This window comes from Suillus bovinus (assembly GCF_016758785.1).
Source record: "Suillus bovinus strain UH-Sbo-P2 chromosome Unknown EDB93scaffold_75, whole genome shotgun sequence".
Taxonomy (NCBI): Eukaryota; Fungi; Basidiomycota; class Agaricomycetes; order Boletales; family Suillaceae; genus Suillus; species Suillus bovinus.
This window is the reverse complement of record NW_024542131.1, coordinates 116,499-139,428: the sequence shown is the minus strand read 5'-3', so window position 1 is coordinate 139,428 and position 22,930 is coordinate 116,499. Positions and strand designations below refer to the sequence as shown.

The 22,930-nt window shown below is 48.2% G+C and overlaps 9 protein-coding genes and 1 non-coding gene across 10 annotated transcripts; 6 read left to right on the top strand and 4 right to left on the bottom strand.

Annotated features, from left to right (window-relative positions):
* Positions 1–274: 274 nt before the first annotated feature.
* On the top strand, positions 275–3,695 carry EDB93DRAFT_1092753 (Sec23-binding domain of Sec16-domain-containing protein; the record flags this gene model as incomplete). The annotated part of the gene is made up of 7 exons (XM_041446456.1): positions 275–879; positions 930–1,405; positions 1,461–1,725; positions 1,777–2,049; positions 2,100–3,085; positions 3,154–3,296; positions 3,348–3,695. The coding sequence occupies 7 exons, from the start codon at positions 275–277 to the stop codon at positions 3,693–3,695; spliced, it is 3,096 nt and encodes a 1,031-aa protein (XP_041303474.1).
* Positions 3,696–3,866: 171 nt separating this feature from the next.
* Positions 3,867–5,376, bottom strand: EDB93DRAFT_846975 (uncharacterized protein). The gene is made up of 6 exons (XM_041457675.1): positions 4,855–5,376; positions 4,682–4,802; positions 4,530–4,627; positions 4,154–4,479; positions 3,952–4,104; positions 3,867–3,904 (listed from the first exon to the last, which is right to left on the bottom strand). Exons 1-6 carry the CDS (start codon positions 5,067–5,069, stop codon positions 3,879–3,881), a joined length of 939 nt encoding a protein of 312 aa, XP_041303473.1. The 5' UTR covers positions 5,070–5,376; the 3' UTR covers positions 3,867–3,878.
* On the top strand, positions 5,204–9,097 carry EDB93DRAFT_1092808 (kinase-like protein; the record flags this gene model as incomplete). The annotated part of the gene is made up of 13 exons (XM_041446463.1): positions 5,204–5,376; positions 5,429–5,519; positions 5,573–6,364; positions 6,416–6,535; positions 6,586–7,794; positions 7,846–7,882; positions 7,943–8,072; positions 8,125–8,275; positions 8,333–8,399; positions 8,457–8,726; positions 8,784–8,807; positions 8,859–9,016; positions 9,068–9,097. The coding sequence occupies 13 exons, from the start codon at positions 5,204–5,206 to the stop codon at positions 9,095–9,097; spliced, it is 3,252 nt and encodes a 1,083-aa protein (XP_041303472.1).
* A 518-nt stretch (positions 9,098–9,615) lies between these two features.
* Positions 9,616–11,703, bottom strand: EDB93DRAFT_1232522 (glycosyltransferase family 15 protein; the record flags this gene model as incomplete). The annotated part of the gene is made up of 11 exons (XM_041451303.1): positions 11,284–11,703; positions 10,913–11,232; positions 10,717–10,856; positions 10,657–10,666; positions 10,579–10,609; positions 10,478–10,530; positions 10,342–10,415; positions 10,230–10,292; positions 10,089–10,181; positions 9,933–10,033; positions 9,616–9,885 (listed from the first exon to the last, which is right to left on the bottom strand). Exons 1-11 carry the CDS (start codon positions 11,326–11,328, stop codon positions 9,616–9,618), a joined length of 1,200 nt encoding a protein of 399 aa, XP_041303471.1. The 5' UTR covers positions 11,329–11,703.
* On the bottom strand, positions 11,628–12,863 carry EDB93DRAFT_846812 (alpha-1,2-mannosyltransferase-like protein). The gene is made up of 9 exons (XM_041457674.1): positions 12,854–12,863; positions 12,613–12,791; positions 12,538–12,558; positions 12,443–12,484; positions 12,299–12,391; positions 12,146–12,246; positions 12,017–12,098; positions 11,882–11,968; positions 11,628–11,834 (listed from the first exon to the last, which is right to left on the bottom strand). Exons 2-9 carry the CDS (start codon positions 12,659–12,661, stop codon positions 11,785–11,787), a joined length of 525 nt encoding a protein of 174 aa, XP_041303470.1. The 5' UTR covers positions 12,662–12,791; positions 12,854–12,863; the 3' UTR covers positions 11,628–11,784.
* Positions 12,864–14,381: 1,518 nt separating this feature from the next.
* EDB93DRAFT_1092787 (eukaryotic porin-domain-containing protein) lies at positions 14,382–15,659 on the top strand (the record flags this gene model as incomplete). The annotated part of the gene is made up of 5 exons (XM_041446460.1): positions 14,382–14,580; positions 14,635–14,792; positions 14,848–14,943; positions 14,998–15,525; positions 15,576–15,659. 5 exons carry the CDS (start codon positions 14,382–14,384, stop codon positions 15,657–15,659), a joined length of 1,065 nt encoding a protein of 354 aa, XP_041303469.1.
* Positions 15,660–15,902: 243 nt separating this feature from the next.
* On the top strand, positions 15,903–16,838 carry EDB93DRAFT_1092744 (P-loop containing nucleoside triphosphate hydrolase protein; the record flags this gene model as incomplete). Its single annotated transcript, XM_041446455.1, has 5 exons — positions 15,903–16,030; positions 16,085–16,153; positions 16,218–16,234; positions 16,298–16,576; positions 16,639–16,838. The coding sequence occupies 5 exons, from the start codon at positions 15,903–15,905 to the stop codon at positions 16,836–16,838; spliced, it is 693 nt and encodes a 230-aa protein (XP_041303468.1).
* An 89-nt stretch (positions 16,839–16,927) lies between these two features.
* On the top strand, positions 16,928–17,012 carry EDB93DRAFT_t98. Its single transcript has one exon. It is a non-coding gene; the product is annotated as a tRNA-Ile (tRNA).
* On the top strand, positions 17,013–17,948 carry EDB93DRAFT_846636 (SDHD, membrane anchor subunit of succinate dehydrogenase). The gene is made up of 5 exons (XM_041457673.1): positions 17,013–17,269; positions 17,327–17,365; positions 17,424–17,626; positions 17,691–17,823; positions 17,880–17,948. The coding sequence occupies exons 1-5, from the start codon at positions 17,182–17,184 to the stop codon at positions 17,915–17,917; spliced, it is 501 nt and encodes a 166-aa protein (XP_041303467.1). The 5' UTR covers positions 17,013–17,181; the 3' UTR covers positions 17,918–17,948.
* A 31-nt stretch (positions 17,949–17,979) lies between these two features.
* Positions 17,980–22,749, bottom strand: EDB93DRAFT_1092829 (TRAPP II complex; the record flags this gene model as incomplete). The annotated part of the gene is made up of 15 exons (XM_041446464.1): positions 17,980–18,227; positions 18,281–18,497; positions 18,550–18,736; positions 18,790–18,841; positions 18,899–19,218; positions 19,270–19,527; positions 19,579–20,001; positions 20,054–20,151; positions 20,212–20,344; positions 20,395–20,587; positions 20,628–21,507; positions 21,555–21,672; positions 21,722–22,089; positions 22,142–22,539; positions 22,590–22,749. The coding sequence occupies 15 exons, from the start codon at positions 22,747–22,749 to the stop codon at positions 17,980–17,982; spliced, it is 4,053 nt and encodes a 1,350-aa protein (XP_041303466.1).
* Positions 22,750–22,930: the final 181 nt, after the last annotated feature.

Genomic DNA, 22,930 nt, shown 5'->3' with positions numbered 1-22,930 from the left:
AGCAACATCTCCTAGTTCTGTTCGCTCGTTCGCAAGCCATGCAGGATCTGTTAAGAGTGCCTATCAGTCGACAGTTTCAACTGCGGCAAACAACCACGAACCCAAATCGCATGCCACATATGAGAGGACTTCATCCCCCTTCCATCATTCGCGGCAGGCCTCCCCGGCCCCTGACCCGTATGCACATACCAAAAATGTTGCGGCTCTGGCGCAGTCCGAATATCGTCATCGTTCGAGTTCCAATGGATCCTTGCATTCCACTGCCTCCATGCCTATGGGAATCCCCTCTCAGCGCGAAGTTGACGGGTTCGTTCCTAAGCCCCGTCCCGGTGAACCAAGCTCATACGGTGCGGTGTCTGCGTACAGTCAAGAGCTCCTCATTTCACCCACGGTTCGCCCTCCATACGCACCTTCCCCTTCTCTTTTAGGCTCAAACGATCCGTTGGGTCGGACATCTACGCGAGCCCCAGTGATCAGTTTCGGTTTTGGTGGCAAGATGATTACGTGTTTCCACAGCTCCTCTGACCTTGTCACTGGATATGATGTTGCGCTATCATCTCGTCATTCGACGGATGTGCGTGTACGTGTGTTGCATAAAATTCTCCCCGAATTTGCGCTTGAACCTTTCGCCGCCACTTATCCTGGTCCCTTGTTTTCTGACCCTGGTACACCTGTCAGTATCGTGCGCACCGGGGCTTCATCTCAAGTGAAAACGAAGAAGGCACGCGTCGTCAAGTATCTGGAGAATCGGATTGAAGAGCTGACACGTGCGACAACATATATGTCAGACGGACCCGAGAAGCAGCGTACTGAGGGGAAATTGGTTCTAGTCAAGCTGCTCAAGATCATGGTTGAGAACGACGGTGCACTGTCGGGAAGGTCTGTCGCTAGACCATGGATATGCATCCTTAACTGATATTTCGTTGCAGTACTAACATTGACTCAGCTGTAAGAACGGCACTGCTTCCTCGTATTGCCACATCTGAGGGTAGTGAGATCTCGACACTGGGTTTTGCTTCTTGCATGCCCAACACCCTTGGTACGATTCCTGGCTTCAACGGTGGTAACCCTGGCACGAGCGAAGCACCCATCTCGGTTTCTGTGCTCCTTCCATCCGCGTTAGACAAGATACAGGAATTTCTTGTGAGAGGTGAAAGGAGACAAGCTTATCACTATGCTTTGGATGAGAAATTGTGGGCACACGCGATGGTCATCGCAAGCAGCATCGACAAGGAGGCTTGGAAGGACGTTGTGAACGAGTTCCTCAAGGGAGAGTTAGGCGTTCATGATGCACAGCGAACGGCTTCTGTTGGACGAGCAAAAGAACACATACCTCCTTCCAGTAACGGAAGAGAGTGGCTTCGTGTAATCTATAGTCTGTTCTCTGGTCAGGGACCGACTGCTGGTAAGTAATCATTTTTCGAACTGAAGCTTTTGATATGAAGCTACTCGACAAACAGTCCAGGAGTTCATTCCTACTAGTCTACTCGCGAGAACGGCCACATTGCAAGTCCCTACACCGGCTGTTGTGCACACCACGCCAATGTCGCCCAGTTTTCCTTCACCAGCAATGGCAGCACAAATCCCTGCCAACGCTCTGTCGAAGTGGCCAGAACTTGTGGCATCCATGGTTTCCAGTCCTCTGTCCCCTGAGTGGTCAGCAACCCTGACAGCGCTGGGTGACTACCTTGTATCGCATCAACAGGTCGAAGCTGCGCACGTATGGTAATTGTATAATTCTCGCACTCGTCTTCCTGCACTAAGATTATCTGTCAGTTACTTGCTCTCTCCTCAGACTTCTCCGATAGGAGGAATTGGGAGTCCGTCAGGTCGAATTGTTCTTATCGGCTCGCGGAATCCACACGCATGGCCTTCTTTTTATAAAGACACTGACCCCATCGTTTTGTCTGAAATTGCCGAGTTCGCCTTCTCGCTGAAGAGCGTTACAAAGGGACAAGAACCATTCCACGGTCTGCCGCATTTACAGGCATACAAGCTTATTAGGGCCTCATATCTTGCGGAGATTGGCGAGATACAGGCAGCTAGCAGGTGGGTCTATCTTCTCGGTGCGATTCTGCACCTTATTAAAATCGGACCAGGTATTGTGAGGCAATCACCGCTGCAATGACACATCCATCACACTATCTCAATTCCGTCCTTATCGAGCAGTTAAAAGGGTTAGCGGATCGCTTGATCGGTACTCCACAGATGGCAAAGAGCGGATCTTGGATAGGTGCGAAGGTGAACAAACCTAGTCTTGACAGCATCGGTAGTTGGCTTGAGGGACGCTTGACGAAGTTCATCGCTGGAGAAGGGGACGAACCTTCGCCTCCGCCGCCACCGTCCAAGAGTCAGGTATCATCCCTAGGACCTTTCTCTCACTTCAGCGAGATTTCATCAACCACAACCTCTGCGAGTCCATCGCCTCCCCCTGGGGTGATGAACCAGCATTCAATGTCAGGTATACCGCCCCCCCGCAGAAGTGGTTCCGCGATGGCAGTTTCCACTTCTCATTCTCACGTGCCTATTGATCGTGCCTCATCAGCTATGGACTATTACCACCCAATACGGCAGCCGTCGCCAGCGCCTCCCTTGACTGCTCCTTTGCACCCACCACGATCAACTTACACTTACTCCTCACACGGCTCGGGAATGAATGGGCATTCAACGACAAATGGCTACGCACATGCCTATGGTACCGAGCCGTTGTCACGAAAGCCCTCGTTAGAGATGACTGCTGAGGAGGGCTCTGAGCAACAACAGCAGGAGGCAGGATGGTGGTCGTCGCTCAACAATTCGGACTCTGGCCCCACACCGACCACGGCCACTTTTCACTCAGTCGATCATTTCCGGGCTTCATCTGATGGCTTCATCTCCTTAATGGACGACCCCGCGTTAGCTGCGGTTCCCAGCCCATCCATACCAACTCACCAACCACAACCAAGCTTCGAGGATGAGGACGAGGATCTGGGCTTTGGTAATAATGCAAGCAGACGTGAGCGTCGTCAGGAAGTAGCTGGATCCGGGAGCAGTGAGAAATCTGCCACGCCTATAGAGGATGCCAAGAAAACGGAGGAAAAGAAAGGTCAGCTGTGGTAACCTCTTTGTCACATTATTTTCCATAACTGTCATTACTAGACACCAATGTGTCAGCGACGGCTTCGGCGGCACCAAGCTCTTGGCTGGGTCGGTTCTGGAAGCGTTCTGAAACAACCCCTGCTCCCATCAAGGCTAGTCTTGGAGAAGAATCGGCTTTCTATTACGACAAGGACCTCAAGCGTTGGGTAAACAAGAAGGTATGCGACCAATGCTATCAGGATGTATGATATCACTCAAGGACTTGTCAGGCTGGTTCTGAAACCACACAGCCAGCTGCAGCGCCTCCACCTCCTTCAAGAGCACAGACAGCCTCACCAGCGCGGGCAAGTGCTCCACTTCCTCACGCCAATGGTGCAAGTTCAGCACCTCCGCCAGCCCGATCTGCTTCGGCGATTGATTTGAGCATATCTCCCACTGCTAAGCCACCCATGCGAGTGCGTTCGAATCTTGCTCCTACTGAAGCAATATCTCTCCCAAATACACCAGCACCATCAACACCGCTTCCACCACCTAGCCGCCCACGCTCGCAAGCCGCTAAACGCAATGTACGAAACCGCTATGTTGATGTTTTCCAACAGCAAGAGAATGCTTCTTAGATTACTCATACAGATCCTTATCATAGAGATCATTGCATCAATTTATTCTGGATATCTTTTGGCTTTCACTGTTTGCCACCTCATTTCTTCTCATGCATGTACATTTTTATTTGCTTTTTATAATTCAAGTGCATGTGTGCCATTGTGTGACTGCCATTAATCTGCAAAATGCACTAGATAACTCTATAGAATGAGCTTGAATGGATAGCCTAACACAAATGTCAGCGCTGTCGATGAATGCTTGATATAGACTAACCTGGGTTCTTGACGCGGAACAGCGATACTAAAATGCTGAAAACGAGGAAGTTCACTGCAGTCCAGAGGTATACCTGAGTTCTTTGACGGGTGGGTGACAATTGGCGCGGCACGACAACAGTCAACATCAAGAAAGATCCGGCCAATATTCCATCTATGAATAATCAGTACCAACCTTGTGTGTAAGGTGCGAGACGACGTACAAACCCCGGCGATGACTTGAACTTCTTGTCCATACTGATTTTGATAGCCTTGAGCAATCCAAGCGCCGTTAGGACCAGTATAGGGTGTACCTCTGATACGGGTGAACATGTAGCCAGAGGTCATGACTAGTGAGGTAGCGATCGTGCCAGCAGCCCAGACCCAGCGGTTTTGCAGTGCTGGTTTGATAAAGCGGTAGATAAGGGTAACGATTGGGATGAGTGAAACGATGCTGCCCGCGCGTGCCCAGTTGAAGGGAGCCTTGTATGGGATAGGGATTGGAGTGTGGACAGAGAGTTGCTCGGCGAGGGGTCCGGCTTCGAAACCACTGTAGAGTATGTTAAGGATTGTAAATCAAGGGTTCAGCGAAGATCGTACTTTTGGAAATCGTATTTGAAAGGAGCCTTTTTTGCAGACGCGTTTGGTCCTTCGGTCGGGGGATACACGTGAACACCTGGCGCAGAAGCCATGCCGAGCTAATAGCGCGTCACTTTTGATTGCGGCTTTGTAGTACATGATGGTGTAATTACCTTTTGGAAGACGGCGGGCCCATCATCAAAGTCAAGAGTAGCGAAGAAGTGCTTGTCCCGATGTTCTTTGGGAGCGTTCGCCCATGCTTTGGCTATAGCAGTGTACGCTGGCTCGAATTCTCTGTAGAGGTCGCAATTAGCTGCCTATGTGTGATTGGAATCTTGTGACTGACTTGCAAGGAGCACAGCGCCGCTGGGGATGGAGCGCAGTAAAGTGCACAGCGGCCGACCAGTCGCGCTTTGGAGAGGCAAGCAAATCATAGGTCTGTTCGTTGAGCTGTATGAGACCGTTTCCGGCTGCTGCAAGGTCGACCAGTTGCTCGTGCACTGACTTTTGTACCGCCAATGATAAGGGAAGGAGTGAGAGAGCGAGCAGGGGCCAAAGCATATTGGAAGTGAAGGGTTAGTCTAACAAGAGTGACCAAAGTTGTCAACGTGTAACAAACATTCATATAGCAGCCGTGGGAACAAGACAGCTTTAGATCTGCTCACCGTCCTAGACGGCGACCAGCCCTGTCAGACATGTCCCATGCCCTTCTCCTACGACTATTTTTATCGCCGTCTTTCTTCTCCGTTCATGTGGCCTTGCAATACCTGATGCTGTATGCCGACAACATAGGCATCACATACTACCTTACCCGAAGGTTGAAAGAGCTCGACACGCAGGAGTTACGCGAAGTATGGGGTTTCATATGGTATCTACCAGTTCTCATCCTGTCGGATAATCATACTAATAGTCTCTTCTAGTCACCTGCTCGTCACACGGCCTTCCAAATCACGGGCACTGGAATGCTTTGTAGTAGACATCTCCCAACGGTCCACACATATAGCCATGATTGTACGTAGGCAACAGCCCCCATAGCTTCAATCTCACAGCTGATTCCTGTGGAGACCCTTTGGCTTATGCAAGCTTCTTTACAAGAGTTATCCTCGTCACCTAGTTCTGCATCTTTTCAGGTATGCCAGCGGACGTTACAAAGATGTCATGACATCATCTTTGGTGATCTTCCAACTCCAGTTTCTAGTCCATACTCTGGCTTGGACATGTCGTTCCAGGCGCGCTTCTCACGTCGGAAGGTCAAACCCCATGTCGAACCAGCACTCATTGGACTTGGCCTGATGTTAGCTGGAACTCCTGCCATGCCTGAACTTACCGAGGTCATGGGTGAAGTTGCGTTACAGCAGGGCCGTGCTGACGAGGACGGCTCAGACCTGAAAAGCGTCCAGACCGATGTCAATGGCGTTGCTTTGGGATCGGGGAACACCACCCGTACTGACTCTGGAGATGATGATGACGAGGATTCAGATGGAAAAAATGAAGATGACCATACGGCTAGTTCTCATGAACGCTCCTCTAATGATATTTCTGCCCCCTATGGTCCTGCAGTCTCCAAGAAGCGGACCATTCTCAATCGTCGTCGGACGATTGTTGCCGCGCAGACAAGTCCCGCTCTGGTTCATTTGCAAAATATGCATCGGTCAACATTATCCGAGGATCCACTCGACCAGCTTGATCCATCACAACCAGCACGCATCACTAGTCCATACCAATCATCTCCCTCGATACCAACTACCCAGCATCCTTCACGGCAGAGTACACTGAACTTCAGCGATTCCCTCCTTCAACGGTATGATTTGGATTCACAAGCGCATCTCCTCAAAAGTCACTATTATCGTTCAGAAGTAAGCAGTTTCAGCTGGTATTATAACTTTGACTTTACACAAACGTAACAGATCCAATTCCTAATAACGCTCGAACATATCTCTAACCGCCTACTTGTCGTGCCAAAACCTGCACGAGTAAGCGCCCTTAGAGCTGAATTAACGGCTCTTAACCACAAGCTTCCCGCAGAGGTAACATCTTCCTCTTTGTTCATACCCTAGTTCGTGATATAATATTCCAGGTGTGCATGCCTATGTGGTGCTCTTCATCCGATAATACTGCGTCTCGGAATGCCTCTCCACCACACCACAAGATCGTTAGAGTCCCCCCTGGCGAAAGTGTTGTGCTTAATTCTGCGGAGCGAGCACCTTATTTACTCATTATCGAAATACTGCACGATGACCTCGACTTTGATCCAACAAAGAGAAGCAATAAGGAGACGCTGAAGCGAATAGTAACAAAGGAGAACGAACGCAAAGGTGCTTCGAAAGAACTCATTGCTTTCACCAGGTCACCTCTTTCTTCGAAGCACAAGCCCCTTGGGGATCCTGTTGTTGGTTCGGAAAACGCCTTGGGAAAGGAGTCCGCCGAGGAAGCAGAAACTCCGTTGGTCCCTGTAGCTTCTGCTACCAGCAGTACGAGTTCTCTCATTGGTGATGATGAAGAAATGGACCTCGTTGAGCAACTGTACGGGGCCGGCGAGTCTCTTCGTAGGCCAATAGACCTTACTGAGTCCATTGTGCTTCCACCAGTGCTGAAGAACAAGGAACTAGATATGGTCGCGTGGTCTCGAGCCTCTTCCTTGCCTGCTTCACCCAATCCAGAAGGGATATTGTCGTTATCTTCTCCACCTGCCTTTCCACCCACTAGTGGCCGATTTTCGACACTACCTTCAACTACCCAGCCACCTGATCCACCACCTAATAGCAACAACAATAGTCATATACTCTCACTTGACGATTACTCCGAACGCATGCGTACGGCAGCTGTCATGCTTTCGCAGCTCAATGCGAACCTCTTTCGCGAAGCAGTGACCACATTACCTTCTTCCGAATCAACTGCGACGCTTGTTACTTCAAGTTCACCATCTGGTCCTCTGAGTTGGCTTCCTGGTTCTGGTTGGTTAGGCGGTCCACATCACCTGGCAAACAGCGGGCCACTACATCCCTCGCTCGCTGGACGGGCTGGCGATTCACCAGCGACCACACGGATGCGTGTGCAGCATGCAGAGGCAGCCGCCATCAGAGACCGTATCATGAAGGAGATGATAGCGCTTGAGGAAGAGCGAATGGAGCGTATGCGAGAACACAGGGAAGGAGAAGGGATAATGCGCATTGGTGACGTAGGCGATAACTTGAAGACTGCTGAGGACGAAACAATCATCAAGCGTGAGCTGAACAAGGACGATCCTTCTGCCTTAATATTCAGCGAATCTTGGGCGACGAAGAAGGTGGGTTTAACCAATTTTGTTATTGTATGACTGCAATTTTCGCCTTTTCAGAGTCGAATACAGCACGGATCACCCTATGGTCACCTAGGTAAGGTTATAGCTTTACTACGGAGAAATTGTATCCAGTCATTGAACTCGCCATCTCCAGCAAACTGGGATTGTGTTTCTGTGATCGTTAAAACTGGCGGCGACCTTCGTCAAGAACAGCTCGCTGTTCAGCTTATACAGCAGTTTGAGCAAATTTGGCAAGAAGAGGACTGTCAATGCTGGGTCCGCTAGTGAGTTCGCTCCAGCAAATTGCTTTGGTGGCGTGAGCCCAACTCTCTTCAGCTTCCAGATTTTGATCACTGGCGCATCGTCGGGCTTGGTGGAGACCATAACAGATGCTGTGTCAATACACTCTATCAAGAAGTCCGAATATGCAAGACGGTTGGCGGAGGGTCGTTTTGGATACGTCACCCTCCTGGATCACTTTATGTCGGTTGGTCCCTCGTTCATCGTTTTATGCAAGCGATGACGTACTGAAATACGTGTCAAGACTTACGGTGATCCATCTACGGCCAAGTTTGTCCGAGCGCAACGCAACTTTGCGAAGTCACTCGCAGGTTTGTCCCACTCTCAACACCTTAATCCCTATATTCAACACTCTAACCGTTTCATAGGTTATTCCATAGTAACGTACCTGTTGCAAATAAAGGATCGGCATAATGGGAACATATTGTTGGACCGAGAGGGGCACCTCATTCACATAGATTTTGGGTTCATGTTGTCCAATTCTCCGGGCAATATAGGTTTTGAGGCTGCACCGTTCAAGCTGCCACCGGAATATGTCGAAGTGCTGGGGGGTGTGGATGGAGAGTCTTTTTTGGAGTTTAAGCGTCTGTTTCGTGAGGGGTTCGAGGCAGCGAGAAAACACTGCGATCGAATCATAAGTCAGTGCCTTATATTTGATCAGTCCTGTTCATGACATTGATATTAATCATCCGCAGCTCTGGTGGAGCTGATGCAAAAAGGTGAGAGATCCGTAGTCGGCAAAATCAGTCCATATCGATGACCTGTGTTAGACTCCAAGCTGCCGTGCTTTGCTGCGTTCGGCGAACAGACTGCGGCTCAGCTGCGCGATCGCTTTCAACCCGCTTTGACTCATTCCCTTGTGGGTGAATATATCGACCGTCTCATTGATACCTCTTTGGGCTCCAACTGGACGCGTCTTTATGACTCCGTGAGTCCAGACCAAGGCAATCGTGTATTCCAAGCTGATCTCTTCTTGCAGTATCAATATTATTCACAGTCCATTCTGTAGCCTTGGTCAAACTCCCATCTGAGGTATACGGATTGCAGAGCGTGGTATCTATAGTGTTGTATATAGGAGCATATCGCCCACTGCTACATGCATACGTTGTCAGTAAGAAGCTGCACACTTACTGACAATTTTTGGAAAACCTCGGCTCCAATGCAAACTGTCGAAATGAGCATCTATCGATTGCAGACAGTAGCTATGATCTAGGGGAAAGAGACTTCGATACGGATTCCCAAGTTATACTTGTGGATTGTCTTGATCGCACCTTGAATAAGTACTCAAATTAGGAGCGTCTTCACGATCCTTTGAGTAGAGACCAGAGCATGAATTACAAGTTCATATCTTGCAGTACCAATATATCAATCCATTCCGTAGGCCAAAACCACATCAGGTGCAATACGATCTATCGTGAATACGCCTCTCAGAGGTAGACAGATCGTAGAGTGCAGTGTCTATAGTGTCATAGGAGCACATCACCCACTGCTAAGAACACACGCCGTGATAGCACTGACGTTTCGTGTCTACGAGAATATCTTATCATATCGGTTCAGGCACGAATACCACTCATAGTCTAAAGAAATGAACTTCAGTGGTAGTCGAACATTTGTATGGAGGTACTTGCCGAAATTCTGACCAGGGTCGCACCAACATTTTCCTTTTGCGTGCGCATCTCCCTGTGGACAATGCTGGAAGGGCTCATGTCGATATCCGATATCATTGAAGAAGTGAATTTGTTCCTTCTTCGCGAACAATGCAGCTCCGATGCTATGAACTGGTGCATCTCCCCAACGCTATTTCAAATGAAATTATGTCCCATACGTGCAAACACAAGACTCACCTCGTAATAGAATCCGCCCTGCTCATCAAGGTATTCGAAGAATTTGGAATATGCCTCGCCTCGCCAGAAGTCAAGATCTGCGATCTCAAAGTTGCTCCAGACTGGACACGTGGTTTCATCAGCATGAAGAGATGCCGTGATTGCGCAGTAACCTACAGTGACACAGATTATACGACTCTCCTGCATCATCAGAGAGAAATGCCATTGCATTGCCGGGGGCCACGAATTCAGGATTAGCATTAATGAAAGCTAGAGGAATGTGAGATTGAAGTCATAGTGAATGCCGAATACGCTTACATTTGACAGCGGTCCATAGTGTTGGGATAGTAGCTTGGTATTCGTATAGTGATATGGTGAAACCTGTTTATGTCTGAGACTAGCGTATAATTGAAAGGATCGTTTGATTTACCATACACCTTATTTTGGTCTTGCATCATGAGAAAGGGATCATAGTCCACATCACAGAAAAGCTTGATGTCTGGCCTGATTGAGAGGATAAAGTGAGCCGATCTACATTGCATTTCCTTTGGTTGCCGTCTACTCACTCGACTCTCCAATAGTACCGGTACTTTTGTAAGAGCTCATGTCGATAAAAGAACTAAAGACTGGTTAGACAACCTCGCCAAAACGCATTATGATCACGTACGCCAGAGTTAAAGCGACACATATTCCGGTATCTAGGAGCAGTCAGTCAGAAGCAACGATGACAGCCTAGCACACGCACGGAACGCTACCTAGAAAACCATCAGACTACACTTACGCTTGAAGCTGTACAATCACGTACCTCCGTAAATCACATTGTTATTCACCATCTCTTGACGGGATTTGCTTGCTCTATCTTCATCGACCCATGAAGGTTGGTGCCAATGGTCAGACGGGATGACACCGAATTCGACTGTAGTATTAGTCAAGGCCTGTATGCGGCTTAAATTATAGCCTGTCAGCAGGCCCAACGATTCAAGCGTAAAAAAAGGGTTCACTCTTTGAAAGTCTGCGTAAACGGCTCATCGTTGAGGAAGACATAAGGATACTGAAACTTCCTATTGAACCTATCCTCGATTTGCTTCATACTGCTCATGATTCCCGAAAGATCAGAGTTCCGTACGAGCATGACGAATGTGGCGTTCGCTTTGCGGTCTTGTATGTCCATGGGCGAATCGGGTTTGTAGTATTCGTCGGGCACGGGCGTTTTGTAGGGAGGGTTTGACTTTGAACCGGTCCATTGCTCTGTTATGCTTGAGATGGACGTCGCTTTTCCGTATTCTTCGTGGGTGAAGCTGAGGATGTAGTGGATTGAAATCTGTTTTCGTAGTCAAGTCAGCTGAATCGACGAGTTGGCATGAACACGTACAATAGCACCCAATACGAGTAAGATGTAACGCATGGGGGTCATCATCTTTGCAGAGGTTGCTGGTCCCTTTGGGACCTTTATTAACACAAATAGAAAGAAATATAGCTAGATGGATGGAAAACGCAAGAGAAAAGATGAAAAGGATATAAGACTGCTGTTGGTCGCGGTGGAAGGATTGTCAGCCGCGCCACCTCAAAACGGCCAACTGCAGCCTAAGCTCTGCTCACGCCTAATGAACTGCGGCGTGGTCCGGTTTCAAAGTTTTTCCTCGATTCGTCACTCCATGTGGTTTGTTCCCTTCGAAACTTCAAAATCTCCGCGTTAAGTTCGGTCCAGCAATACACACATATGTCTCGTTAACGACACTGCGACCCTGTTGACCGTGCCTGATAGCCATGACCATCAAAATATGCATTATTATTAGGATCAAATGACTTGTATTAGTTTACCCTACAGCAGCCTATGGTAGAAATACACATGTATTGAAGCGTACGCCTGCTACTAATCGTGCAACCGCATAAAGTGTCTAAGGCACGAATTTTGGGCATAATCTGCGCCGTCGTTAGTCTCACCAGGAGAAATCACGGAGTTATCGTACCGAAGTTGTCGTTTGGATCACACGAACAGTGTCCTTCCCGCCACTGTTTACCCTGCGGACAATGAGCGAATTCAGCGTGTTTATAACCTGCGAAAGGATTAGTTATGAATATGAAACAACAAGACCATAGCTTGCCTATATCCTTAAAGAAATGTATTTGATCTTTGCGCGTAAACAAGGCTGCGGCGATGCTATGAACAGGTGCGTCTCCCCATCTCTGTGTAGAGCAGTCAGCAAATACAAATACAAAAACTTGCAATTTACCTCATAGTAGAACCCTCCTGTGTTCTCAAGGTACTCGAAAAACTTCGTATAAGCTTCGCTTCTCCAGAAATCCATATCTGCAATCTCAAAGTTTGACCAAACTGAGTGGGCGTCAATAGCCAGTTTTAAACGATGAGATCGAATGACACTTACAGTGACACATGTTGTAAGAATCACCCGCGTTGTCAGATAGAAAATCCATTGAGTTGTCTGGTGACACATATTGAGGATATTCCGCGATGAAGTCTACCGAATTGGTTCACTCTCGAGTTATCGTGCGTTATTATGAGTGTTTACCTTTCACCTGGGACCATAACGAGGGAATAGTCGGTTCCCATTCTGTTGAGAATGCGATTCAGGCTATAATTAGTGCGGCAGAGATGAGAATGTACCTGGCATAGATATTGTGAAGCCTGTCTTTGCATAAATTTAGCAGCTCAAGCAGCTATATAATAAGAATAGCTCACCATAAACTTTGTCATGATCTTCCATGAATAGAAAGGGGTCATAATCCATGTCGCAGTAATATCTAACATCAGGCCTGCGGAATGGGTCATAACGCAACTCAGCTGTATGGTGAACGACTGACTGACTCTACTCTCCAGTACCATTTATATGGTGTTAAGAGTTCATGGCGGAAAAAGAACTGTAGAAAGAGTTCAACTAAGGAAAAACATCCTTTTTAAACCCGCAACACGAGGCGCTCACCCCTGAGTTAAACCGGCACATATTGCGGTAACTAATGATTGAGGATAAGATAATACCCGAATGGGTTGAAGGACATACGTACGAAACACTGCCTGCGGATTGAATGGTGAGATGGCCAAGGATGGGCGAGGAGTGAAGAACTTGCCTCCATAAATTACACCTTGTCGCACAAGTTTGTTGCGTCCCTCCTGAGCTCGTGCTTCATCTATCCAGTCCGGCTGGACCCAGTGCTCGCGAGGGACCAAGCCAAAAGAAACCTCTGCGTCGGTTAATACACTGACACGCCTGACAAAGCATGAGAAATGGATTGCGGTCAGGGTAAATGGTATACCTCTTGAAGTCGGTGGTGAAGGGCTCGTCGTTCAAAAAAACCCATGGATAATTGAACTTGCGATTGAACTTTGCTTCTAGTTGTTCTACGCTTGATATCACGCCATTGAGATCGCTATTACGAGCCAACATTACCAGTGTAGCGTTGGCTCTGCGGGAAGGGGGAATTGTGGTGATATTTCCAAAGGAGGGCGAGGGATTGTTCTTTGAGGAAGAAGACGATTTTGATGGGGTCTTGTTCGTCTGTTTGATACCCGAAACCACGGAATCCTTGGGTATCGAGGCTGTGGACCATTGGGTAGACAAGGATTTGAATGAGCTGTAATTGTCTTCACCACGGATAGCCATGAAATAGCAAATAACGAGCTATATGTGAAACTGAATATGAGGTAGCTAAATGGGGCGTGTCTTTAACATACCACAGTTGCGACTGCAATGATGATAGATCTACGATGTGCCGCAGTTAACGGGAGAGCCATGTTCAGGAGGAGAGCGCCCTGATGCCAGTCAAGAGGAAGTCTGGGATGAGACAGCGGGAAGTACTTAAGTAGTATATGAAGAGGGGGGGGGAGGAAACGCTAAAGATACAATTTAATATGTGCGATCATGCGCAGCAGCGGCATCTGACAACGGATTGAGACGTATGTGAAATTAGAGTCACCCGGCGGCTGAGGCTAGCCTAGTGTTTCCACGGTATTGCCTTAACGATTAGCAAGTGCTTCTGACATCATCACCTAGTGTGTATGAGTGACCTGACAGTACAAACCATGGGTAGCACCGAACTAAAAAGGTGCCAGAAATTAACGCTCATGTCGCAGAGCATACGTCGTGCTAACTACCGGTGATGGTGCCACAAAGAGCCTATACGCCTAGTAGTACTAAACTAGGCTGAGTCTTGAAAACAAGTAACAGCGTGACAGCTCGCACCGCAATATCATGATGGATCATAGTCTGAGGGCGACCACCTAGCTGCATCCGTAGCATGGAAACTGGATTGTCACCACCTCAGAAATTCATTTTTTCGTATTAGTTTCCAACGATCCATTGAACATTGTACCGTCCTTGCAGCTGCTCATGTGAGAATGAATTAATGAAAAGCAACTTGAAGAACATCGGAGACCGAGTTTGTTAGTGTTTGTTCCGCTTAGTTTTTTTGAAGCTTCGTCACTTCAGTTTGCAGACGTGTTGTGTTGCTCTTATGGCGTCTCCCACATTTCCCTCTCCAAAGGATGTCTCCACTGACCCATCACCGTCGTCCGCGTCGCAGCCTCCAAAGTCATCCTACACCTCTGCCCTTTCTCCTCTGACAAGCGCTTTCAGTCGCTTTTCACAATGGCGCAAGTCATTTGATCTCCCGAACCCGGGCACACTCGAGAACTTGCAGAAGGAAGTCAAGTGTACGCGTTTTCCTTCTCTTGTTTGATTTTCCTGCCATATCTCACATTCTATAGCGACTCACCTCACAAACTTTATGTTCGATGGTGCTAGGGCTGATCTCACCAAGAGTTTGTCAATGAACCCGGCATTTCAGGTCACACACTCTTTCATTCTCGGCTCGCAAGTCTCACCGCCATCATATAACTTTGGTACTGTCTATGCCAACAACGATGTTAGCAAATTTCTCTTCCTCGCTTTTGTTACTCTGTCTGATCCTTTCCCTCCAGATGTTCGTCCAAGGCAGTGTTGACCATGACGGCAATGTGAGCGCACGTATGAACCAAGGGTGGGCCGAAAACTCCATCACCAAGATCCAAGCGCAGGTTCGTTTCCTATCGCACCGTCACCTGCCTTCCTTCTCACATCCTCATCTATAGGTTTCATCACAAGCTGGCCATAGCATGATCCAACTGGAGCACGATTACCAAGGCCAAGATTACTCCTTAAACGCGAAAGCTGTCAATCCCTGGCCTGCAGATCTCACAGGCATATACATAGGAAGTTACCTCCAGTCCGTGACAAAAAATCTTGCCTTGGGCGTGGAGACGCTCTACCAACGGCAAACTCCTGAGATGACCGACTTCACGACGTCATATCTAGCCAAGGTCACCAGCGATGACAAAAATTGGATTGCAACTGCACAAGTTCAACCATCTGGTATTCTACAGGCTACGTATTGGCAGAAGCTCCACGAGAAGGTGGAGGTCGCAGCAGATCTTCAGCTTATGGCCTCTCCTCAACGAAGAGATGCTATTGCAACTCTCGGTGCAAAATACGACCTCCGCATGTCCACCTTCAGAGCACAGTTGGACTCAACAGGCAAAATTTCAGCTCTGCTTGAACAACGCTTTGCTCCAACCTTTGCCTTCCTGGTGGCGGGAGAGATCGATCACTTCAAGGCAAGTGTCTCCCATTTCACTGTGATGTTGTCCAAACTGACATTCTGAAAATTCAGAACGCCGCCAAGGTTGGTGTTGGTGTGATGATCGAGAGCTCGACTTTGACCCCGGAAGAGATGGGTATGCCCCCTCAACATTGAATCTTTAATTATACTTAGACACGTACTTTCGGACCGTATTATTGGCATACATCTCTTCTCATGGGTCTCTGTACCAGTGTGGTTGTCGACAGCACCCGCAGAACATCTGATTTGACGAGAGTACACGTAGCACTGATAGAGTGCACCAATATGAATGCGCTACTTGGTGCTTCCGCGTGGGAAGTCAATATCAAATACTGCATCACTGAACAGACTTGGTGGTCCGACATTGAATTGATTACTATGGCAAAGTTGATTGAAGTCCACGACGTCTCCTGCAAGAAAGACAAGAAGAATACCATTTTCTCTCGATTGGACTTCGATGTCAACGAGAGAGATGTCATTGTCTTACAGGGCAAGAGTGGTGCAGGGTACATCGACTTCTCTGGGTATTTCGTTTGGAGGCTGAACCTATACATGTCCAGGAAAACCACGCTTTTAAAATGCATTGCCCATCTGAACGTTTACGATGGGGAGATCTTATACAAAGGACGGTACGCTTCTTAGACCTTAAGCCGACTTATATCGTGTCTGACATGCGATCTTCACCATCGCCAGGACAGCAAAGGCACATGGTATGCATGATCCCTCACTAGTCACTCACACAGGAAGCTTATGATGATGTCCCTTAATTCCAGGCGTGTCTGCGTTTAGAACACGGGTATTCTATGTACCCCAAAGACCTGCTTTGCTGCCAGGCACGCCACGCGATTTTATGGCAACGGTCACATCCTTCCAGTCCCGTAAATCGACCTCGGAATCTGATCTCGCCAACGCTATGGACATCTCCAAGGGATGGGGCGTTGATCACGAGCTATGGGACAGGAATTGGACTAGTTTGAGTGGTGGCGAAGCACAAAGGATAGCCTTGGCGGCTGCAATGGGGCTGAACACAGCTGAAGTCCTTCTACTCGACGGTAAGACTCAATTTATGTTGTCTGTATTATGACTGAGATTGCTCTGCCTTCTTGCTCTCCAGAACCAACTTCAGCTCTCGATCATCACTCGACTGAGCTTGTGGAACAGTACATCTTGAACGCCCTCAGGTCCCCGCAAAACGGATTGAAAGCAATAGTCTGGATCACCCATTCCGAGGAGCAAGCAAGAAGGGTAGGAACTAGATTTCTTCGGATCTCAGCATCTGGTTGTGAGGAAGAGCCACGTATGCCTGAACCATAGATCATCGTAACCTTCCTTGTTGTAACCGGGCTTGAACCGGGTATCCAATGCTCTACATAATAGCTGCCAATACGGCATCAATACCCGATAGTCCCATAGCTCAGTGGTCAGAGCGTTGTACTTATGAGGTTACATTCCATGCAAGGGTCCCGAGTTCAATCCTCGGTGGGACTAATTTTTTTCATTTCGTACTTTGACTTCTAAATATGGTAATTCGCGCTGTCTTCCTAACATCCCCGTTGAGTGACAACTGCCGCGGCTTCATCCACAAGTACTCCTCCGCGCCCCGGCCCGCCCATCGTTTTCTCTGCTTTCTCTAGCATCGTCGACACCGCCGGCAACAATGGCTTCGTCTATGCTCCTTCGCTCAACGCTGCCTAGAACCTTTTCCTCCACGACTGGACGCAATGTCTTGCGATCTGCATTGCAAGGTAAGGGACATCTTGACCCTCCTCTACTTCTTCACTCATGTTACGTACATATCCAAGCGAGAGCAAGTTCGACTGCGCAATATGTGCCAGGTGGACGTATGTTCAATGAACCACTCTACGTGATACCTGACAAGCTCACGCTCGCACCCGACAGCTATCATAAAAGGCACAGTCAACGACCCCATCGAGTTCCCTACCCCATCAAAGACGCATGGCTCGTATCACTGGGCATTCGAGCGACTTCTCGCAGCCTCCCTCGTTCCGATGACAGCAGCAGCTTTTGTGACCTCCGGGTCATCTTACCCCGTTCTCGACGGATTGCTTGGTCTTAGCTTAGTGATGCACTCTCATATTGGGGTGCGTCAGCGATATGGAGTCGGTTATTCTGCAGAGGTTCTGACGTTACCTTTCTCTGTGCTAGTTTGACTCGATGGTCGTGGACTACGTGCACAAACGCAAATTCCCTATTATTGGCCCTGTTCTGACCTGGACACTGAGAACAGCGACGGTTGGCGTGCTCGTCGGCGTTTATCAGTTCAATACAAATGATATTGGTGCGTTAATGCATATACCTCGTCATCGTTCCCTCATCTGACTTGGGTTCTTATAGGGTTGACGGAGCTGATTGCGAAGGTCTGGACAGCGTGAGATTATATGCAGGAATTATATCGAGAGACAAGAAATCGCGAATTATCTCAAGTACAATAGTACTATCCATCCTCTCTGACAGAGATACAAATTCTACTGGCACTCGCCCGATTGTCCTTCAAAGTTCCCATTAGCCGAACTTCTGCCCCAATCTCGAAACGACCAGTGCAAAGGAAGCACAGTGGCACTTCCACAGCCTTGGTTTCGTCGTCTTGCACCTTCCCTATTGCGATGTTAGATAAAACGCCTTCCGAAAGGACCTGTTCAGCTGGATCAAAGATCAATTCTAGTGTCATCGCAAGAGGCAATGCTGTAGGCAAATTTAGCGGGCTGAGTGAGAAAGATTCTCGAGAAATAGCGAACATGATGAATTGGTAACCTCGGCGCGAAGATAGAGCATCTCGTTTGGACTGGCGATGTATTTTCCTCGGCTGTAATCCAGTTCTTGGGGTGAACCGTCCGAGCTGTCCACCATTAGCGTCAAGTCAACTTGCACCAGGTCTGTCCGCAGGGCCTTCAACATCGGGAGCGTCAATCGTTGTTGTCGCAGCGAGAGATCTCCGTGTCTATCGCCATTCGTCTAAACCCATAAATATCAACGACAAATATAATCTGAGCGAAGAATAGATGACCTCTTTCCATCGAGCGGAAATGATCTTGAGGAGCTCTTCACGATACCAGAACAGCTCTCGTTGAGCTCGTTCCTCTTCTATCGACAACTTGGACTTTCCGACGACGAACTGACGGTTTGATAACGTCGGTATAGGTTGCGAAATCTGATCATCTGATAGCCTGAACCTCTTAACCGGAAGCATGATGCTTGATGTACCTGGCGTAAGGCCACTTGCATCAATGATTTGTGAACGACTTACCGGGACATTGACCCCGGAGGAACAGTTGATGAAACAGCTGCATTTTCCGTTCCTGTGGAACTTCAGCATCAGGAAGGGATTTAGGAGGACATAAAAGTCTTGTGCTTACCAGCTTGTTCACGTTCGAATGTAGCTTCAAATGGGAGTCCGTATGTATTGCGGACGTCAATTGCAAACAAACACCATTCTGCCAGATCATCAACTTGTGGAAGGAGGTGTATCACGGAATTGCTAGCTCGGCGATCAATGTCATCATAGTCCACATCAATCATTGGCATGAGTCTTAGATCGTGACACTCCAGCATATGGTAAACAGTCACTGTCACCGGGTATGATAATTGTCGAGTGTAGAACATCTCGGATACGGGCACCTGTTCCTCATGTTCTCGATTGACGTGGGAATATGATATGTGGACGGTGCCATGTGCACTAGATTTCATGGTTTCAGTGCCGATAGATGTCGAAGAATTAGCAACATACCATCCAACTTTCCCCACACATGTCACGGAAAGAACTACCTTTTGGTTTGGCAAAATAGTGGTAATCTCCTTCTCATTACGCCATGAAAATGCCTTTCGGTGCAGAAGATCGTATTCTGTCTCATATGTTTCGAAGACGGAAAGCTCTCCTTCGGACAGAGCTTCCTGTGCGGGACCAATGGTAGAGTCTTCAAAAGATAACCGAAGGAAATCAATCGGCAATGTGGAAATGTTCTCCAAAGTCAAGCGAATGGTTGATCTACAGCATATCAATCAATAGATATATATTTAGAAGAACAATCATACATACTCTTCGCCGTTGTACAGCATGACTGCTCCGTGTGTTAGCGACGTCCATCTGATTCGGAGTAGGGGCTGCTCAGGAACAACGACACATTGTAAAAATTGAGGCGGATTTTTGAGGGATGGGAGTAAGGTACTGAGTCGTTTCGTATTCTTCTTCCACGGAAGAGAGTCGAGGCCCCAATACTTGGTACGACCAGTTTCGCATCTCACGGCACTTTGACGGCGTGCAAAAAGATTCTGATCGGCATCAGTCGGGACAGGTAATAGAAACTCTCTTGGAGCTCCCCAAGGGGCTTGAACAACACATCCTTGGAAAACCAAAGTTCCTTGCGTTTTCGCAGTGCCTATGATGGTAACTGGATAGAGTGTATTGGGAGGGATGACGAGGGCTGAGACAGGACTGGATTCAAACTCCACACCAGTTGTGCTAAGGATCTGAAGGTTAACTTGTTGATCAGCTGAAACAGCAAATGCCGTACCTGAGCGAAATACTCTGTATTTCCAGATCGAACACATAAGGATTTCGTAGGGTGATCGTGAGTTCGATAGGTTCATCTTGAACAATCAAGTTTTTGCTCTATGAACATCCCGAAAAGACGGTGAAAACACATTTCACGGTCCATATAAAGGGACTGACCTGGAGTCCTGATGATTTCCTGGGATTATATAGGAAAGGGTCAATAATCCCACTAAGCAGGGAATTTGTGGCAGATGATTTTGAAGCCAATATGGAAAATGGATTTTCAATTGGCAGGCGGTGCAAGGCCAACCTATAAGGGCGGGAGTTAACATGGTTGTGTCGTTTGTAGCAATCACATACGGCAATAATACAAGACTCATGATAGGATTCCCGGCCCAGTACTGAACTGCAGGTGCGTCACCGCGCCGACGCATAGCAGCAAGAGCACGTCCAGCAGTTTGATACAAATGATATTGATCACTACTGGCCAGCACGGAATGCATTGTTCTCAACGCTGAAAGTGATATTCGAGCCACGGCGAGCGGATCTGGGGCTACCTTAGAGACTGTTGTCTTGTGGAAAACATGACTCACCGGGAAGTGCCTCTGCCACAGCAATAGCTTCGCGAATAACTCCAACTTGAAGCTCTGGCCACCCGAAGGATTCCGTTGCCGCATCTCCCGGGTCTTCTGAGTCCTCCATGGTAGAGCCATTACTGTCTCCGCCCCTTCCTTCGCTGCTGGTACCGTCTGTTGCTGTTGCCACGCCGACCGCTTCCAGATTAACGCCAAGGACCTTGCAGGCACGGACAAGGAGTTTCAGGATGCTCTGATTACCTTCCAGGATCTCATTCTGTCGCACACCCACAGCCCCTTTCCCAACTATGCTCACTTCGTCACCATTCTCGGAGCGATTGCCTATGCTTGCACTTCTAACGTCAGATTTTCGCAGAAGGTCATTTTCTTCCCGGCCACAGACAATGAGATCCATGATGCAGCTGATGACTTCGCGTAGAATGAAAGCTTCCTTCCGCCTGTATCCAACGGATGAATAAATGCTTGCCATAGATTGCAAAATGGTGAGCCGCTCATGAGGACCAAGATGCAATAACCATGGTCCGTGTGCTTGTGACACGGTATTCGCTATCTGGGAACGGGACACGCCTGATACATTACTTATGCGCTCCAAATTTGTCCAGGAGCTATCAGATGTCGTCTTCTGTGTATATGAGGTCGACGCTGGTTGTAGCATTGAAGCAAAAGCTAATGCACCCCATCCCTTGGTAGACCATGTGCAGAAGAGGAGGGATGTTTGGCGCATGACAGCTGTGCAGTATGTCAAGGCCAGAAGTGAATGATCTTGGCTAAGCTCAGAAGACACAGGAGCCTTGTGATAGAGGGCTATAGCCTGAGACAGTTGCTCGTATATGTCAGCCCAAGGTTCCTTGATACCATTGTTGCTAACAGAGGATTGCTACATACGATTTCAATATCGCTCACCAAGAGCTATAGCTGACTTACCAGGCCTTGGCCAGCCGACCACGCATCTAGAACAAAAACCGTTGCCATCCCTTCTAACACGGACGCATGCCATACAGGATCTTGCCCGGTCTTAAACAGCACAATAGCTTCTGCATACCTTGGGCGACTTTAACTGCGGTGAACTGACAAAATGAATAAACACGGACCATAACGATGCATCTTCTGTCCTACCAGCCAACAGGAAGAAATCACCAAGAACCTTATAGAGTCTACCATGTGACGAAACGGCGCCGACTGCACTGACGCGTTTCCTGACCGCTGGGGGACCAAGTGTGGTTTGCCGTTGAATAAGGGATGCCGTGTGACTGATACCAGGTCCAGCAGTCGAACTACGCTTGATCTGAATATTTGGCGTTGAGAGGCTTGATGAATCGAGTTCAGGCTGGCTCGAGTACGAAGGATATCCGAGATTTGCGGAACTGAGAGAAAGCGGCATCTCAGAGGGAGAAGGGAGTGTCGGGAAAAGAGCAGAATTCAAGTACTCATTTCCTATAGGACTCTCCAGAACATGATACTATAAATCTGTTAGTAGTGTCCTTGAGACTCTATCGAATGTTGATCCATACCACACGACCAAGTTCAGCTAGAATGTGAGAGCACAAATCAGCAAGCAGAGTACCGATATAAAGTTTCTTGTTCCCCATTACGCTGGGAATCGAGATAATCCCAGGTAACGTATCTCCGAGACCGGTGCTCCCAGCACTTTCTTCATCCTCAAAGGCAAAGCAGACTTTCGACAGGGGAAATGTCGAGCCTTCCGGGAAAATATCAAGCACAGTATTCTCGAATTGCTCAAGAGCAGAAGTAAGGGAATATGAGGATGAACACGCAGCGACACCGATTATACCCAGCGTAAAGTGAGATGGTCGGAACAGAGATAGCGATATATGACGAGGAGGAGGAGGATGGGATGGGTAGCTCAGATACAGATGACCACTGGAAAGTGGATTTGGCATGAAACGAGCTGAGAACCCATGAACAGCTGTTGTATAAGCAAAAAAAGGACTGGCATACCTCTCTCATCCTTCATGCCAGCAGGTATGTCACCTAAGCGAATTGAGTCGAACGTCCTGATTTCTGCCGCATATTTCTCAAAGGCAGCACGGGGTATTGGGCCCACCGGCAGGACAAGGATTGGGATATGTGCAAGCGCTGCGAATGCATGAGAGTTCATGGAATGCCTTGAGCTGTTTGTTACAAGCTCAAATCATCAAGTACGAAAGTTGGATTCTCTTGGTGTTCAGCTGCTCGCAAACGTCGACAATGAGCTGGCATGATTTTGACTCAGAAACAAACTACGCACTCGTGTTATGTATGTAGGTTGTGTTTTCCTCCGGTCCGCCAACCTATAACAA